General features: G+C 35.3%; 1 protein-coding gene across 9 annotated transcripts in view; it reads left to right on the top strand.

Moving 5' to 3' along the window:
* The window catches only part of LOC149780391 (uncharacterized), a 59,460-nt gene that overhangs the window by 22,176 nt on the left and 16,848 nt on the right, over positions 1-20,436 (top strand). For 6 of the 9 annotated variants that reach the window (XM_089937311.1, XM_089937304.1, XM_089937307.1 and 3 more), the window contains exons 2-4: positions 9,719-9,868; positions 10,494-11,309; positions 15,257-15,384. In XM_089937311.1, the coding sequence (XP_089793437.1) occupies positions 9,799-9,868; positions 10,494-11,309; positions 15,257-15,384 (1,014 nt within the window). In that variant the 5' untranslated portion in view covers positions 9,719-9,798. Of the gene's footprint in view, positions 1-6,204; positions 8,119-9,718; positions 9,869-10,493; positions 11,310-15,256; positions 15,385-20,436 lie in introns of those variants that run through there. The other 3 variants (XM_089937308.1, XM_089937305.1, XM_089937306.1) reach the window with 3 other exon arrangements.

Genomic DNA, 20,436 nt, shown 5'->3' with positions numbered 1-20,436 from the left:
TCCCAGTCAAATTCAACACGATAAATGCCTGATGTTGAGTCAAGAAGAAAAATTGGACGAGTATCTGGACGATGCTTGGAGTCTCATCTCGGACGAAGACGTGTGGCACCAGTGGTATAAAGACTTGCGTGAACATTCTTGTCCACCATTAACCACTCAAGAGATCCATCGTATCGAAGCTCTCCTGAATCAGAGTGAGTAGACGAAACGAAGAAACGGTTATTTGTCAGACATTTTCAAGCAAAAAGTCAGGATCGAATTGATGACTTATCATTACCTGTGAAGAAGAAAAAAAACAAAACATGGATACTTTGGAACTTTATTACCTTTTGAACCACAGTTCGTATACGGCTTCTTGGAATCCTGTCGTCTGTGCTAAAGATGAACTCCCTCATCGCAAACCTCAAGACCATCAAGCTTATGTGATCAACACGGACGACAGTCATCTCCCAGGAACCCACTCGGTACCCGTCTACTTTCCTCAAGAAGGATGTGTGGATAATTTCGATTCGTACGGATTGCCCCCTTTGGAAGACGATATCATCGACTTTATGAGAAGAAATGCTCAAACCACCCGATTCAATAATGTGAAATTACAAGGCACAGATTCCTTGGTGTGTGGACAGTACTGTGTGTATTTTCTGCATCATCGCAGCCTGGGCTATTCCTTAGAACATTTAGTGACTCATTTTGATCCTCGTTCTTCTTGTAGAAACGATGTGAAAGTAGATCGATGGTTTTGTGACCATTATGCTTATCTTTTGTCTCAAGCTAGGAAACGTAGTGTCCATCAATGGCCTAATGATTTCCAACAGTGGAAATCACAATTTCATTCACAACGTTGTCAGCCCTGTTTAAGGTAGACTATAAATTGAAAAAAATGTTTGTCTTTTGAAGAAAAAAATGTTTGATGTTATAATGTTGGATTATTGTTAAAAAATGTTAGAGTTGTTGTTGGTTAGTGTTAAGTGATTTTTTTGAATAAAAAATTTTGTGTTTTGAAAAAATGCCTTTGTCTTTTGTTTGGCTATAAGAATGTTTGATTTATGCTCTTTGACTTCTCTCTATCTCTCTCATGACACTCATTGAACGTTGCGACTCGAAAACCGTGTGGGGGATGTTTTCCTTCACGTCCTCGCTTTGACTTTAAGAACCGGGGTTGTTTCCAGTCTAACCATCCATTGTCGACTCATCCTCCTACGAAGATGTGCTCCAAACTAGCTAAACTAAACGAAGCCTACGTAAATTTGCATAGGGTCAGACACAGTCTGATACCGAAGCCAGAAGAGATAGAGAATGTGAGAATGTTAAAAGTCACTGAAGACCTGAAAGAAGAGCTCTTCAGAGAGGAAGTGAACAGGGAGAAAGAAGAATGGACAGAGAAGTACAGACTTCAGAGACAGCAGCAACAGCAACAACAACAGCAGCAGCAGCAGCAGCAGCAGCAGCAACCTGAACCTGACAGAGGCTTTGTCGATTGTCGTATCGACACCAAAGAGTTCTTCTTCTCTTTCCGAAGAAGCAGACCTATCGCCAGAAAGTCTATCCTCAGAGGACATCGCATTCTTAGAAACTAAAAGATTGCCATAGCAAACAAAAAAAAAAACAGCCCTTTTCAGGGCTAACCCAATACTCTAGAAAAGAAATAACCATCAATTTGCCAATGTGTGTAGGTAGAGTAGTATGAATATAAACACTAACTCTTTTTTAATAGTGTGAGGGTATGTGTTTGTGTATAGGATTGTGTGTTTGTAAGTGCTCACGTACGTTGGTGTGGATAATAGATTAAAATGATGTCTTTTTTTGGTGTTTGAGGTGTAGATTTGGGGTTAGATTGGATTTGTTTGTGTATGTGAATAGTCTATTGAAGTGGTTAATAAAAAAATTTTTTACAATAGTAATGGGTAGCATAAAAAGTGAGTGAGTGTTTCATTCAGGTCCGCGCGTTGTTTTTTGGTCATGATCTAGGTAAGATCAATTTTATGTTTTTAGGGGGATGTTTTCCATCACGTCCGCGCTTTCAGTATAAATTGAAACTCGCTCGGCAGTCTAGCTACCCTTGTTGATTGATCAACACCACCAGAAGAATGAACACCAGAATTGTGAAACTGCTAGAACTCCAAATGCACCTGGAATATGCCAGGCGCATACTAAATGAACTGGCCGCGGAGGCCATTGTCGAAGAAGCAAGAATGAAAGAGGAGGAGGAGGAGGAAAGAAGAAGAAAAGAAGAGGAGGAGAGAAGAAACAAAGAAGAGGAGAGAGGAAATTTCAGAATCCCAGAGACAGAAAAATGGGATTCTGAAGCCACATATCCCGCCTCTGCACTCCCAAGAAGAAAGGTGAAAGGAGACTGGGGAAGAAGATGCGTGTGTGGCGCCAGGCCAGGAAGGTGCCATCATTAGATAGGTGCATCTGGAGTTCAAAAAAAAAAACCAACAGCCCTTTTCAGAGCTACCCAATACTCTAGAAAAGAAATAACCATCAATTTGCCAATGTGCGTAGGTAGAGTAGTGTGAATATAAACACTAACTCTTTTTTCATAGTGCGAGTGTATGTGTTTGTGTGTTTGTGTTTGTGTTTGTAACTGCTCACGTAAATTTGTTTGAATAGTAGATTATGGGTTTCTTTATTGTTTCTTAGCGTATGTGGAGAGTATAGTTTGGGTTTTATTATATGAAATGAGAAAAGTGGGGATGTTTTCCTTCACGTCCGCGCGTTGTTTGGTCATGATCTAGGTAAGATCAATTTTATGTTTTTAGGGGGATGTTTTCAATCACGTCCGCGCTTTCACTATAAGAACCCACAAAGTTTGATGTTGGAACTATTCTAAGGAATAACTGAGACAAAATGACTCAAGTATCAGTTCTATTTAATCTATTGAGAGACATCTATTTTTGGATAATGGATGTAGAATATGTTGTAGGAAGAATAGAAGAGGAATGGAGGCATGGAGATATGAAAGACTTTGTAACCAGTCAAGTTCAAGGCCTAAAGACAGCAAGAGATATCATAGCAGGGATGATTGAAGAAGAAGTCAATAAGTCAAGAGGCTTCATTAACCCACCTTACTTCAGAGTGGGAAGTTTGAAGGAAGCACTGGATCATGTCATCAAAGTCCGGTGCTTCCTAGAAAAAATATTGTACTGGACAGAGTGGAGGAATGTAAAATGGGGGTTGGACAAGGTGAAGAAAGTTGAAGATCTGATGAGAAAAGCAATGGAGGGAGAAGTAGAGAAGATTAAAGAGAAATGGAGGGAAGAAAGAAAAGATGTGGAAAACAAAAAGAAAAAGGAAGAGTTTGACCGGCTTAACAACAATTGGATGAAAATCCAAGAGAAGTTCCGAGCCATGGGTCACCCGGACTGGATGCGGGAAACAGAAAAGAAGAAGAAAGGAATGATGGAAAAAATAAGAGGATCGTGGAAGAAGTTAAGGAGTTACAAGAAGAAGAACAAACCCAAAGGCCCTTTTCAGGGCCACCCATATTTCTCGAAAAGAGAATGACTTTCCATTGCCTACCCCTTTTTTTAAAAAAATATTTTAAAAAAAAAAAAATCCCGTGTTCAATTCCCCCTTGTCCCTAGATAGACCCACACTTTATTCCCCCATGTTCAATTCCCCTTGAGGCTAGAGTGGCCCACGATTTTTTCCCATGTTCAATTCCCTTGAGGCTAGGTTTGCCCACGATTTTTCTCCATGTTCAATTCCCTTGAGGCTAGGTTTGCCCACGATTTTTCTCCATGTTAAATTTCCATTGAGGCTAGGTTTGCCCAAGGGGGATCTGTAATGCTAATTCCCATTGAGGCTAGGGTGCCCCTATTCACTACTTACTTAACTTTGTTTATAATGTATATCTCGCTGAGTGTGTGTATGTGATTTGCATTTTTCACGTAACTTTATCAGTTGTGCAATCGCCAGGCTTAATCTACATCCCAAGGCTTATTCTATCCCCATGTCTTAATATACATCCCCAGGCTTGTTCTATATCCAAGTCTTCACCTACATCCCCAGGCTTAGTCTATATCCAATTCTTAATTTTCATCCCCAGGCTTATTATATAGCCAAGTCTTAATTTACATCCCCAGGCTTATTATATATCCAAGTCTTAATTTACATCCTCAGGCTTATTTTATAGCCAAGTCTTAATTTACATCCCCAGGCTTATTATATAGCCAAGTCTTAATTTACATCCCCAGGCTTATTATATATCCAAGTCTTAATTTACATCCCCAGGCTTATTTTATAGCTAAGTCTTAATTTACATCCCCAGGCTTATTATATATCCAAGTCTTAATTTACATCCCCAGGCTTATTTTATAGCCAAGTCTTAATTTACATCCCCAGGCTTATTTTATAGCCAAGCCTTAATTTACATCCCCAGGCTTATTATATATCCAAGTCTTAATTTACATCCCCAGGCTTATTATATAGCCAAGTCTTAATTTACATTCATAGTCTTATTTTATCTCCAAGTCTTACTCTACATATCCAGACTTATTTTATATTCTCAGATTTATTTTACTCTTCCCAGGCTTATTCTACTCTCCCCAGGCGTTCCCCAGTGGGGAGGTGGTTTACTTCCCCTGCCCCTTTCTATACCACTAGGCTTAATTTACATTCCAGGCTTAATCTACATCCCCAGGTTTATTCTACTTCCCTAGACTACCTTTACATCCCCAGGCTTATTCTCGCCGAAGTAGGGTTGACCAAGCCTACATTAGAGGTCTTCACTATTTGCATACGATCACGTCAGTGTATACTGAGAGATAATGAACCTGTATCATATAAGTGTTAGAGGACACTTATATTTCTTTTTTCAGAGGTGGCTGCTCTACACGTTTGACTGTATTTGCATATTTGTTTCTTAAACAAATGGACTAAAATGCATTAAGACATACCTCACTGCATTCAAGACATGCAATACAAAATGTAACGTTAAGTATTTAGTTCAAGTTGTCACAATATTGCTCGCGTCTTACATTTAGTCCTGGTTTTATAATGGCGCTTTTTATCGGTATAAACTATATTACTGGAACACGTTCTGTATGTTTAGTACATATCTGAATCATAGTAAATTAACATTATAAGAACACTCACTTAAGATGATTATATAAAGCAATACACTCCGCATATAGTTTTGGTCACTAGGCTTTTTAACACACCCAAAGATAAAAAATCAGTTCGTTCCAAGCCAGGGTGCAAGTTATCAATTTGTTTAAAAATTTTGTAGTCTAAGAGCATGATAACTTTAGATTTTCACAATCCACCTTTGCCAACCTTTGTGGATACCGTATACATCTTGCAACAAAGACATCTGCTAATTTTGGTTCACTAGGTGAAAGCATCAGTATTGAAAATCAAACGGTACTTTCCACTAGGATGGCTTTTCATCGGATTTTATACCAGACAGTCCCGTTTTCAGCAGCATGTCCGTCCCCTCGTTAACGTGATCATTTATTTATATATTCAAAGGAGTGCCAAGTTTTCTTGAGTTTTGTCAATAGTCATCTTGCTTTCCACCCAGTAGCTTAATATTAATGTAATATATCTTAGCCAAACTTTGGATGATGCTTGTACTTTGGGTATATATAGTATAAAATGTGATCTCATCAATTTTGTTATATCTTAGACACGCTTATTTTAAAATAATTTCAAGTTATAATTGGCTCTTTTATATATTCATAAAACAGCTGATAATGGAGCAATTTATTTTCGTATGATAGTAGAAAGTTTCTTGTGTGTACTTTGTAAAATATGTTGTTCAGCAAAAGATGTAAAGCAAGACAGCAATGTGATAGTGGTCCAAGCAGTACGACATTATCATTGAAAAAATATCCAAACATTGTTGCAGACTAGTTTTAATATGAATGTTTAGGTAAGACTTTATATCTCTATGCCCATAACCGATTAACTAAGGAGTGTCATGTGGTATGGTGTATAAGATTAACTAAGGAGTGTCATGTGGTATGGTGTATAAGATTAACTAAGGAGTGTCATGTGGTATGGTGTATAAGATTAACTAAGGAGTGTCATGTGGTATGGTGTATAAGATTAACTAAGGAGTGTCATGTGGTATGGTGTATAAGATTAACTAAGGAGTATCATGTGGTATGGTGTATAAGATTAACTAAGGAGTGTCATGTGGTATGGTGTATAAGATTAATGTGGTATGGTGTATAAGATTAACTAAGGAGTGTCATGTGGTATGGTGTATAAGATTAACTAAGGAGTATCATGTGGTATGGTGTATAAGATTAACTAAGGAGTGTCATGTGGTATGGTGTATAAGATTAACTAAGGAGTGTCATGTGGTATGGTTATAAGATTAACGAGATTGTACGGTTTATGTTGTGTATATATGTTTTCACTTAACTAGTTGTACTGAATACTTTTATTATTTTTACTCAAATAGTGATACTGATAAATTCAAAAATGGCACTTATAACACGTGGCGTCTCGATGACGACCGCAAAATATATTCGTTCTCCCCCCACCAGTCGGATGTTCAAGGAGCCACCTCGCATGATCTGCCCCTCGAAGTCTACGGAGGGATCCCTAAAGAACCATCCTTGTTCACTGCAGACCAGTTGGTTCCGAAGCATTGCTACATCACCACGAGAAAACAATTATTTCCCTTTGTGACATATAGAATCCATGTTGGGGTTTGGGTTTGGATCGATACAAAGAAATTCCTGTCAAGGGGTTACATTGTCGGTCCAAACCCCAACGTAGATTCTTTTTCTCACACAATAATTTCCTTTAAAGTAAAAAAAAAAAATTAAAAAAACTCACTTCTGCAGTATAGTTCACGCGCCATTTGTTTGCATTAATAAAAATAAGTTAATTAGGACTGTGGCGTGACCGTGTCATCCGAAGTACACAGTTTTTATGCGTGAGCCAAACAAAATAACAGTACTAAACGTTGCATATTATTGAGGTATTATCACATTTAATATATGGATGTTATATGAAATTAACAATAAATAGTTAATATTTATTACGAGAAAATATTTCATTTTCATCAGTTCCAGTTTAGAAAATTATATTGTAAATAATGAAACGATACAGGGCCTACGCCTGTGTTGTAGTGTATAGGCTATTATTATGACGAAAATTTCCATGTAGCATGAGTGTCCGTGCTTGGGTTATTCACGGGTAATTAGTGATCTGTGTCACTATCGTATATAACTCTCCTTTGCTTTGGAGGAGGTGAAACTGTTTGTGACATACTTGTGTTGTCCTTAATATTAATTGTAAAATTACCCCCGTGTATAAAAGACCCTCCAAATACGGACCCTGGCGGATAGCCATGTGCTAAACTTTCAAGTTCACGGATTCTTTTAAAATTTATTTTATTTTTTCTGTCTTGGAAATATGGCAAGTGCTACAGTGAAATTTCCTCATGGATTAATGTATTGATGGATAAATGATTCCTTCTGGCTGGTAAGTGCATTATTTATCATTAAATATTATAGGTATGCTTTTTATTCAATTGGGGCATAATGGAGACGCTTAACAATATGAGGTTAAAACATGTTTGACATAACACATTTTCTGGCTGTTACTAAATTTTCTGTAGTTAAGAGAGTTGAGAGGCTATGAAATGCATAGGTATATAGTATATGTACATGGATCAGTGTTTTCTGTCTGATATCATTTCACACAGCATTGAGAATTTTATCCTATCTGTAGTATTTTTCAGGTCAGCGTCATTAAATGTAGCTAACAGTATATTATTTATTTCACACGGAGCATTTAAAATTAGTAATGACGCTGACCTGAAAATGTATTGAGTTAGACCTGCATATTGGATAAAATTGACCATGCTGTGTGGAACGAACTAGCACAATACCAAAAAGCTCGCAATTGTATGCGTGTGTGTCTTTGTCTCTCTCGAAATGTTTTGTATGTTGTGTTCTCAAGGATGGATTTACCTTAAGTTTCTATGTTTTTGTTATATAGGTGTTGTTGTTGTTGTTGTCTGATTTTAGAACAACTACGTCAGGCACAGCAGACGACAACAAGGGTTTATTTTTTAAAAGTAGTTATGAGCGCGTGAACAACCTGACTGAGACGACTGGTCTGAGATGACAAGACTGAGATAAGAAAGGTAAGGTCAGTAAAACAGCTATATTTCTCAGTTGCATGGACGAGCAAACGTCAACACCCACAGCAGCACACAAATTACACAAAACACCACATTGTAATATGGCTCTGCATCCAACCTATTACTTCTACAGCCAAAATCATACCTCAGAACTCACACCTCCAAAATCACACCTCCAATTCCAGAAACATAGTCACATTTAGACATATGTCACATACAGACAGTTCTACAGCTGAAGATTTGCTCCCATAACGTGGAGAGCATCGTGTCAAAACTTTGTGTTGTGACATTACCGTCTAAATCGAGTCTATAATTATCCTGACTATCGTACAATCTACGGCCAGACAACATACAATTATCGGTGTTCTCACTGCAAGCACGTTGCTCGTACAGCAAGGGGTGAACCAAAGTCGGTATTTTGAAATAATTTAAACGTATATACGATACTCCCAGGCAATCCTGTACGCGGAAAACAAAACCCGTGTACATTCTAGTTCAGGTATAATGCAAAAACGTTAAGTATACATAATACACAATTAGTCGTGTTGACGTGAACGATGGTACAAGGGTTTGGGTGTCTTTAAAACAGTCTTTTGTAGCAATGAGGAAATTCTCGAATAATAATGAGAGCACGGTATTTAATATCATGTTATAATAAATAAATTTCGTTGTAATTTTGTTGAAGATTAGCAAACAAATAGGGTAAGAGGCACTAACTATTTGGGAATAATCACTAAAGGTGGGCATCTAGGAAAGGTGTCAAAGTGTATGGCTCATTAGGTTAAGAAACAATTTAATAAATGATATAATAGGCACTAACTATTTGGGAATAATCACTAAAGGTGGGCATCTAGGAAAGGTGTCAAAGTGTATGGCTCATTAGGTTAAGAAACAATTTAATAAATGATATAATATTTACTGAAATCGCCACTTAGCCGCATCTTCGCTAGCCAAGGTTCCGATATTTTAACCCTATCTACACCTTGGTGGATCGAGCAGACATTTATGTGATTCGAGTCTGTGAATTACATTGGATGCGGCGGCAATCTACCGCATCCAATCAAAATATGTTTTACAAACTTATCACTGTTCCTGCATGATCGATACAAAGGGAGCACCCAACTTGAATGGACTCATAAATAAGCAATATTTTTCGTGTTTGTACACATAACGTTCACTCAAATACACTTGTGATGGCTTCTCTCTGGTACGTAGTCACACTTACAAAGTAGGCTTTTAGAGTCAAATGCCTCCACTATTTTCCGCCGATATACAATACACCACTATTACGCACTATTAGTTAGTTGGCTGAGTTTAGACGGATATATCAGATTTTCCATAGACACTTCATACTGTGCAAAAGGGTATGTGTTTCCTGAAATTCAAATTCCTATTTTTTATATATAAAAAACCATTGCATCAGTTCTGTTCTGAGTTGCTCTGTATAATCTTATTTCTAGGTTTTCAGTTTAATATTATTATTATAAATCTATGCAAAATAAAATAGTATTGTGTAGGTGAGTCTTCGAAATGTTTCTTTTTTTTTGGATTATTTATGGTTAGTAGAAGTTCTTTAACAGACCCGTTGATTCTGACAATATTTTGCAGCTATATTCTAGCATTGGTCTTGAGATATATGAGCAGCTGACGTGATAGATCCGTAGCATCAACATCCAAAGGGCAACATAATGGCTACCGTAGGAGACTACCCTATCGGAAACTGTGATCTTGTTACAGTAGCAGCTCTGACTCTACATGGTATTGTATCCGCTAAGTCATATAAATATTTGCTTTTTTATTCAACCAATAAATCCAGGAAAAGCGTCTATAACACGCTGCTGTTCTTGCATCAAACTTTGGTCTAATGACATTATATATAATAGAAGCACACTAGTATGCACACTTTCTCCACTATCTGCAAGAACATGGGTATATTTTCAATCCTGCTAATCTCAGTAAGTATTGTCACTATTGTCGTCGTCCTGATTAAATCGTTCATAGGGAAGTAAACAAATAATGATAGTTTTCAAGTCAGTTTTTAAATACCTTTTGGATGCTTTTACCTACAATGACATTCTTTACGATCTCTTGTATCAATCATATATTAACTAAAGTAATAGTTAGTACTTTATTATGTATGCATGATAAAAGCTTAGTGGAAACATGCTTTTGTATAAAATATATAAAAAAGCATCATGTAAGATAATAGTATGGCTCCAAAGCATATTTTTTGTTTAGTTCATTTCTGAGAGTTATGTCGCATCAAAATGTACTTCAGCAGTCATCTTCAAGCTTATAAATAGTAAGATTGATTAACTGATATGTTGATTGCTCATTAACGTGTTATCGGTATAACTGTAATGGTTCACTTTCCAATTTTCAGCTGACGATTCTTCCCGCCATTTGTACCCCGGAATCATTTGTTTACCAGGACAACGGCTGCTGTTGGTAGATTTTTCCTTGAATAATGTCAGACTTTACAATCGCCAGACAGGTGATATATTAGCAAAATCAGAAGAACTGTACCCACTTTGGGATGTTTGTAGCATTGACGAAAACAAGTCAAAAGTAGCGGTGACATTAAGGAATGGTAAGATACAGATTATGTCTATCATAGCCAATGGACCATCACCTTCTTTCAAGTCGTGGAAGGTGTTAAATACACCCTTGGACTCTTGTCGTGGAGTGAGCTCCATACCAAAGCAGGACAAACTTGTCGTTTGTGGTATGTACCGAACCATGCAGTGTTGGTGTGTATTGTCGATTTCCGATGAAACAGTCGGGAAACGCCACGAAATCTGTGAAAACGGTGGGTTTGGTTGCAGTTATGTGGTTGCAAGTGAAAGCGGGAAATGCGTTTATATCTCGTGTTTCGCTGATAAATCTATTGATACAGGCGTATATGGATACGTCATGAAAACTGGAGAGCTCAAATTTATATATAGACGCAAGGACCTTTCCTGGCCACGGGGAATCTGCGCAGACAAGAGAGGATTCATCTATGTCTGCAATCAGCATCTCGATAGCAGAAACATCCATCAGCTGACAGAGAATGGGGAGCCAGTGATGATATTCAGACTGGAACTTCCTCCAGATCCCCAGGGGATGTGTCTTGATCAAAATCAAGAACAGATTTTCGTCACATTGTGGGGGAAAAATCAGATCTCGAGCCTAAGGTTGGTGTGGAGAGGTCAGACAGGTATTACATATTTCTTTGTATGCATATAATCTACTATTGCATGGAACAAATCCATTCTCTCACTTTTCAGATTCGTTTCGTTTGCCTGATTCCGTAGCATTCGCACAATGAAATTAATGATACTCCCGTTCATTTTGACTGGCAATTTGCCACATCCCTACCAATAAGAATGATTCAACGCGCAATATTTATAATTTTCTGATTTTGTTTAATAGTACAGGTCATTAAATGAATGTAATGTACCAGCTTATCACCCGACATAATGCACGGAAATAAGAGGTTTATGCAGATTCATTAAATAACTACAAACTAAACAAGGGACAATTATTTTGAGGTAGGGGCGGCTTTAATTGAAGAGTCTAGCTCACGAACTGGTACGACACATTTGTATGATCACATAACCTTCTACGTCATCTCTGTTTAGAAGGGGGTTGGGTTAGAAGTAACGTGTAGTACTTTTGTAGTATCATGCAAAACAAAAACGACTGACACACTGCAGATTTTAAGAAAACGTGAAGACCTCCCACAGTGTTTTTCGCATTCCGAGAAGAAATTTCGAAGAACTGCCACAAAACCTGAACTGACTCTATTGCAGGATAATACAAATGGAGGAGTATTACTCTCAGCCGACACTGAAATTTCCATGTTGTTGTTGAAAATCTACTGGTTATCCCCGTGTCAGTTTTATTCACATGTCATACATGTCTGTATTTCTAATATTTGAAAGTTGGATCAGGGTTTCTTTATAACAGGCAAATGATTTGTTTTGATTGGCATGGCAAGATTCAAACAAACTTAGACGCACGGCTAAACGATATTTTGTTATTGCTGGCATCAGGTTCTTCCTCTTATTATTATGGGATTGTGGGCAGGGCAAATAATAGGACACTACTGTAGCTATGTAAAATTCATTACTTTTATATTTGGCTCATTACAATAAACAAGTCTACAATCATGAAGTAACAGTAGCAATGTATCATTATGTTATGTTGTGTTGGACAAAGAAAACAGGTCAAAGGTGATCATTTTGGGTAGAATATCTTACAGCCCTATATGTTATATTATATTTTAAGGCTTCTACAAACATAAAGACAAGTCTGTTGATAATTATTAAATGGTAATCCAATGTCCTTGTATACTGATATACCACTGCTAATAATAATTATTAAATGGTAATCCAATTTCCTTGTATACCGATCTACTACTGCTAATAATAATTATTAAATGGTAATCCAATTTCCTTGTATAATGATATACCCCCGCTAATAATAATTATTAAATGGTAATCCAAGTTCCTTGTATACTGATATACCACTGCTAATAATAATTACTAAATGGTAATCCAATTTCCTTGTATAACGTTATATCACTGCTAATAATAATTGTTAAATCATACTCCAATTTCCATGTATACTGGTGTACGACTGCTAATAGTAGTAATAATGATGAGGGAAAAAGCACTTATAACATGGAGACCGCCTAGGATTTTAGTTGGTTAATATGCATTTGATGACATTTTTGAGCACACGAAAGGTGCTAAATGTAAAGAAAACTGCCATTAATTATGGCGATTGAGACGTTATATAAACTGCGGTGTCACTCAATGACTAATAAAGATTTAAAGGTACAGTAACTAAATAATATTTACCAATTTCATTTATCAAATTGCCAAGATACCAATCATATAATCCTAAAACCTTATAAAGCATTGCCATTACTCTCCATTTTCCCACTCTTAAAATAGAACATATGGGGTTAGATGGAATACCATGTGTGCAGCACACGTGGATCCTGTCTGTTGGGGGGGGGGGGGACCGGTTGAGTTGTCATATGACAAACTCTTTAGAATCTTGACAGACGAGAGTGACTAGATATAGTGGAGTAGTGGCAAAGGCTATAAATAGCACATTCCTTGATAGGGAATCTGAGAAACACGTACCAACTCTATGCAAATATCAGGTACATACCATTCACTTTAACACATTTCCTGTAAACGTTTGGCACGCACACACGCTGTAATTCTGGTTGTATCAATTTTACTCTGCAGGGGTGGTTTTTTTTGTGCCAGAGTCGTCGTTAATAGTTTCAGATTTAATGATGAATTGGTACTTAATAGTATTTACCTTGAAGAATATATAGTGCACTTGCTATACTAAATTATTATAAAGATGTTGCATATGCACATGAATGTACACGTCTAGTATAGATTGCGTACACATCTAGTATAGATTGCGTACACGTCTAGTACAGATTGCGTACACGTCTAGTATAGATTGCGGATTTCGGAGTCAGTGACCAGGATGCTATATTACCATTTGTTAGGCACGTTTAGTCTTGGTAAAGAGGCAATATGCTTTAAAGATAAGTCAATGGTGAATAAGTTTTCTTTTCTATTACTTACTTATATATATATATATATATATATATATATATATATATATATATATATATATATATATATATATAGAGAGAGAGAGAGAGAGAGAGAGAGAGAGAGAGAGAGAGAGATATGCAATACCCAAAAGACATCTGTTCTCTAATGATGTCGACTTTGTCTTTGTCGAAACTGGTGCGAATCTGACATCCAATATATCCACCACGGCAGCTATTTTGAAAGTAGTGTTGTCGCTGTATAATATCTGAGATAGTTTCAATACGCGAGAAATAAGCGGAAGACATTGTGTAATGATACAAACTGAATAAATGCAATGTTGCTAGGGCATCACCATTTATCTCACAACATAACTCAGGAAAGATAAACATATAACGTTATAGTGTCAATTCATATGATAAAATTCAAATGATGCAAAGACCGGATAAAGAAAATTATATACGAGGCTTTGAAAAGATTTTGATGCATATGTTTTCATGGAAACATAAACTGAATTTAAAAGCTGAAAGATCTGAAGTTTGAATTAAATCGATGATGCAATTTTCATGTTATGATTAGAGTTCCTGTTTATACCCAAGTTAACAACTCCTTACCATAATATTACCATATTTATTCCGTATTTACTCAACTGCAGATCAATGTTTAAACGATCATAGTTGCACATAGGTCGACTGGACGAGTTACTAATTCGACTTGTTTGCCTTAAAATGAAAACGAGAAATGAAAGACTCCAGAAATCGATAGATATTTATAGATTTTTTGTAATACATAAATATATAGCATTGTTGCTTGGAAAAAAGAATTATGTATCATTTCCTCTGCAAGTTACATCCAATAATGTATTGAAAATGCCGTTAAAACACTTAAAAGCAAAAAGTAACCAATTCTTTAATGCTGTCCACTCAATCTCTCCCCGGAAGTTTTTTGAGACAATCTTTTGGGTTGCTAATGCTCCATGAATATTTGTGACATTGACCCACTTCCAAGTCAAACTTATTTTGTATTCATTAAAACATATCACAATACACTTCATTTCAATAACAAAAATCTAACAACTTGAACAGGTTTCGCCAGGAAACTTTAGCATATTTTATATAGGTCATTTTGGATCCAGATTGATAGGAAAACAGAACAATGTTGCAACAAGAATTGATGGAATATTTATCTACATGTACCTATATGTAACTACATGCTCATAAGAAAACGATGTAACAGACAGACTTCGATGCGTGTTGCTTTGAATATATTGATTCGTTTTTATGCGATACGGTGATTGTTTTAATACCATGATGGTGATAATTCGCCGTTAATTTTGCCGACATGCGTTTATAGTTATGTATGTATTATGTCTATGTGTACTTCAAGTATGATGCTGGACTTAGTGTTAAAACTTGCTTTTAGTCAATGAAATACATTGAAATAAAATGATGATGTATTATAATTATTGCTCATTCAATAATTTTGGTTGTACTCCTGAAACTTCATCCAGAGCCGACTTACTATTACAGCGGAAATGTGCATAATAGTTAAAGTCATAGAAATATTCTATGTGTAGAAAACGCCCAGTCCCATGAAGTACGTGTAAGTACGAAAGATAGAAGTAAACCACCAGCCCAAGACAGAGGGACCCTTCGAAGTAAATTAGCAGCGCATGATAAAGAGATTCTTACAGAGACAGAAAAGGTAACTATAAGTTTTCATTTATTATGGACATCCAACCTTAGTTTTCATGTTTTGTTATAAGTAACCTTTTTATAGTTATGCATAAAGAAACAATTTATTCAAACAATAAGCGTACTACATTAGTTTCAGTACAATATCCACAAAAAATAAACTATTTTCGATCATGCAGTTCGTATCTAGCATGCAACGTTCCAATATATATCTCGAGCTTATCGTTATCTAGTCCTATTCAGTAAAAATTTTGCAAAACAACAGTGAAAATTGATAATGAAAACATTGCTACATGATAGTACATGACAGTACTGCAATTCCACTTGAAAGGCACTGCGACACATCGGTAAACCATACGTGCGTTATTATGCTATAATACAATTCTTACTCGCTCGCAATATTAGTAAATCAGCATCCTATTCAATTTGTTTTATTTTTATTAAAATTTATTAGGATTTTATATTTGATGAAAATAAGCTAATTAACCCTGCCATGAAGTTGTAAATCATTATTTAAGATAATCTTAATAATTAACCGATTTTGACATAATAGCTTCGTTTTTTTTTCCTGAATGTATTATGAATATCTATATTGTATGCGTTCCATTTATCCGTAATTTTTGGTTGTACTCTAAGATACTTGTCATTTTAAAGAACGTGTTTTCGTTTCAAGGCCTGGCCTTTTTTAGGAACTTAATGGTTGTGGCAGAGAACCATTGACAATGTCTTGATGTTTTTAATTAGAAATGACTCACATCTAAGGAAATCAGGGCATTTTATTACCTCATAGATCACGAGACAGTTTGTTTAAATATAAATCTTTTGTAAACAAGGTCTTAATTAATTCCTATTTTAAGGCCAGTCTTTGGGATCATTTTAAATGTGTTCAGATATATTTTGGAAAGAATTCTTTATTGAAATTAGATATTTGAATAAAAAAGTGCTAATCGACATCTTGGACTAAAACACTACTTTAGGAGTATTGAGGACTCATTCAAAGACATTCTGGATTATATCATTGTGATACATCGAGAAGTTCAAGGCTATTGGAATTTATTCCGAAAATTCTATATTTGAACTTTTGATAGGACATTTTGAATCATTTTCACTTTGCATATAAGGAAATAACTTATTTTATTCATTTACTAAACTTTGTGGTTTCACTGTAATTATGTTACATACCTGAAGACCCAAAGAATCGTAACATAAATTGGAGTCTCCAACAGGATCTAAATTCCATCGAAATATTTTAAACATATCAAATCTTTCTTTTTAATAGTTAAACTGACGTTATTTCTGAAATATTATTGTCCCTGGTCAAGGTTTTTTATTTCTCACATTTGAGAAATATTTAGTGAAGCACGCTAATATTCCCAAAGTCATCAAAAGACGAGAATTTTGTTTGATATTTCTCCCAGGAAAGGACAAAGTTCAAAATGAGAGTTGCATGGGATCGCCAGACATTCTAATCTTTCTGAAGCAAAAGCTTCTTTAACATAGCAATAGATATATATTAATTTGATTCAGTATTTAGTGGATTTTATATTTTTGGATTTCGGTGCATTGGATTTAATTAGTATGTTCCTGGCTGTGATAGGAAATTAAATGACTTACTGTTTTCATAATAAGAGAAAGAAATGATGGAAAAGCAAATTCAGAAGACGAAAATGAAAGGCAAGTGCAAATTCACAGAGTGGGAAGCGAGAAAATTACAAACGCAGAAAAATCAAAATTAGAGACAAACGCAAATATTAAGAAAAAGATGAGAGAGAAACACAAATGCAGAAAAAGCGAATGCAGATATAGGAATGGCAGAAGCGAAGGTAACAAGACGAAAACGAAATAAAATGCAGAGAGACGAAATGAAGAGTTAGAAAATAAAAACTCAGATAAATATCAATGCAATATCAACTTCAAAGACACCTCAAATGCTTAGCGAGAGATCAAAGAGAAATACAAATGCAAAGAGACGAACACGACATGCAGAGGAAGGAAAATGAGAGACAGAAAAGTGGAAGAAAGACAAATTTAAATGTAGGTACACGAAAGTTAGAGGAAAAACGAAAACGAAAAGAGAGAACTGCAAGCAAACTATATAAAGAGAGAAGTGCAGCAAATGCACCTGCATAAAGATGAGATTGAACTGGAGAGAGAGAGACAAAGATAAAGAGAGAGAGCGAAGAGGAGAAGAAGAAAATGAAACGCAATATAGATTAACATACTTAGAACTGGCAGGAAGAGCACACACACTCACGCACCTTTGCATACAAGATCATGTTTTGAGGTTGCCAGAAATATTAGGCTATTTCCCCTTTTTCAAGACAAAAGTAGATAAATGCTTTCTTAAAACTGAGAAAATGATTGCAAGTGTGAAGCTCAAGAGAGCACTGGACTTTCTTACTACAAAGTGTAACTTTTGGCGAAGCTCGTACAGTGTATATTTCAATGTTGATTCGACATATTGTTCATTATGAAGAGTATAAGGAATTTATAGTGTTATGGATATCTGTATTATGTATTAGTTTTATTTGACGTCATTTGGGTTTATCGCATTTATGCCTTAATTCTATCAATTCAGTGGCTGGCTTGTATAATAGTAAGCGTACATATACAATATGTTAAATAATTCTCATTTATAAACCAAAGCCGATTCCCTGGGTCAGGACAGCAACAATTTCGGTCACAGTACGCCACACATTAACTTGAATGGATGTCACGAAAACATCACGTGACGTTAGGAGTGCATTTGCGCTGTAGAGATATCATAGACTTCCTAGTTGTTGATTGGCTGAATAATTTGAGATGATAATTTACACTATGTTGACTTATATGTTTGATATATTTATGTGATTCATGCATTGTAGATAATGGTGCGCACGAAGAGATTATATAAGAGAACGCAAACAGAGCAGACAAATTTTAATTTAAACATACATATCTTGGGGAGCATGTGAAATTACTTAGTGATATTTTGCTTTCATTGGATTACTTTCAAGTAAATATATTTGGATTTAGATCTGTGACTACAGTGGTACTAGCTCATTAACAATTTAGTACATTACAACCTTTATTCGAAACACCTTGGATATTTTCCGGATTAGAGTTAAATTGATTGTACAAGTTAGAAAAATATTCTTGGAGTTTATACACTATAAGTTATTTTAAAATCTTTCACTTTGTTTGATTTTAGATTTTAGGGAAATATATTTATTTTATGGAAAATTGAATGCCTCTTCATTTGTGTCTTGTCTTGTTGCTTAATTTAAAATCCATAGATGTAACAAGAGAATTGGGAATTTCATCCAAAATTGAATTTTATTTGAGTATTTTCAGGATTTGGATTTATGCAAATATTTTCGAAATATCGATATTTGAGCGATTTTGATATTTCCGAAGATTGTTTTCTAAATTTGAATTTCATTGTTTTAAATGATAGAAGTTTCTGGTATTTTAATTTCATAGCTGCTTCTGGTGCTTGTTTAGCTTATCAGGAAATTTGTTCAGTTTCCTTTCTACAATTTCTCCATAGCTCTGTTGTTCTCTATCTATCTCTTAATTATCAGATCTTTCTATTCCTTTCATTATAGTCTTTCTGTCTCCTCCTTTATTGACTTTATGTTTGTACCTTCTACATTTCTCTATATTTCGCCTCCTTTTTCTCTTGCATCTCGCTTTACCTTTATCTCTCGCATTTGTACTTTGAATTGCAATGCTTCCTTTTGCAATTGATTTTCTTTCTCTTCTTTTTACATTTGTAAATCATACTGAAGCTGAAGTCTACTTAACTGTTTCCATCTGCATTTTCCTCATTTTGACCGAACCAGACGGAGACTTCTTTATCAAGCCATAAACACGTTGATCAAAGAAGTTCTGGTTATTCAAATAATCTATCAAGATATTCCTGGTTTGCTGTTTTTCCTCAGCAGGATCATAATGTTTAGCAAGTTCAATTACCTTGACCTTTATTAAGGACTAATTTCTCGACAATATAATCATCTGCCCTGCTTGTCATGGTGAAGGGTTCTTGGAATGTTTGGCTTTGATATTGGCTTCGTAATACTTTGAAACATTTATTAGTTCAGCCCCTTCTCCGATTATTGTATCCAGAGATCACAAGTCCCTTACTTTCATAAACAAATGAAGAAAAAAAATTCACAGATTCTTCAGATGCATTTTGATGCAGCAGGAATACAATATTGACATTAGAAGCATCTGAGGAAAAGATAACGTCATTGTAGGTGCACTGACTAATGTATTGAAGTAGTATATTGGTCTTTCTCTTTTTTTATATTTTGAGTCATTCATAAGACACACTAGTATGTAACTTTTATTATTATTGTTCTATATATCTCTGACTAATATGTAAAAGATATGTTTATTGTGTAAAACTTTCTTTTTCTTTTAATGGGATGTGTTATGTATATTTAATATATATTGTTCAATTTACTTTTATCCCTGATTGATGACTGATGGTATATTTTGCATACCTAACTTTCCTCATCATTTGACTGAGATGTGAATGTGGTTTTCCCTACTTGACTTCTGTCATGTTATAAGCTGTAAGTTGGTTATCAAAATTTGATTTCAAGAGTTAGCGGAATTTTACATCGGAAATTTTATTTTTCCAAAATAATCTAATGTGTCGTAGGTCATTCAGGTATTTGTATACATAGGTTACTAAGCGAGCATTCATTCCTGTTTTATGTCAGTATTTGGTAATTCATGTTCAGAGATTTAAATTTTGTTTAGATAGAATTGAAGAATAATTATTTATTTTAATTATTTATTGGGATTGCCAACTGCCTTTTGACATTTGCACTAATACATTACTTTAGAATTATTGTGAACACAGTCGAAACTTTTGGTTCATTGGCACAGTAAAGACTATCGACCTTCAAGACGTCTTGAATTACTTTAGAACATTCTAAACATTCGGCTTTTGATAAGACATTTAGGATATATTGGAATTTAATTCGTCAAACTATCTCTCTGTCTCTTAAGCTTTCATTTTGTAGTTTAAAAAATTAATTAAATTATAATGTTAGTAAGCTTGTTAGTTTCG

This window comes from Sinohyriopsis cumingii, chromosome 16 (assembly GCF_028554795.1).
Source record: "Sinohyriopsis cumingii isolate HCF-2022 chromosome 16, ASM2855479v2, whole genome shotgun sequence".
NCBI classification, from domain to species: Eukaryota; Metazoa; Mollusca; class Bivalvia; order Unionida; family Unionidae; genus Sinohyriopsis; species Sinohyriopsis cumingii.
The sequence above is the reverse complement of the archived record's forward strand: the minus strand, read 5'-3'. Positions and strand labels throughout refer to the sequence as shown.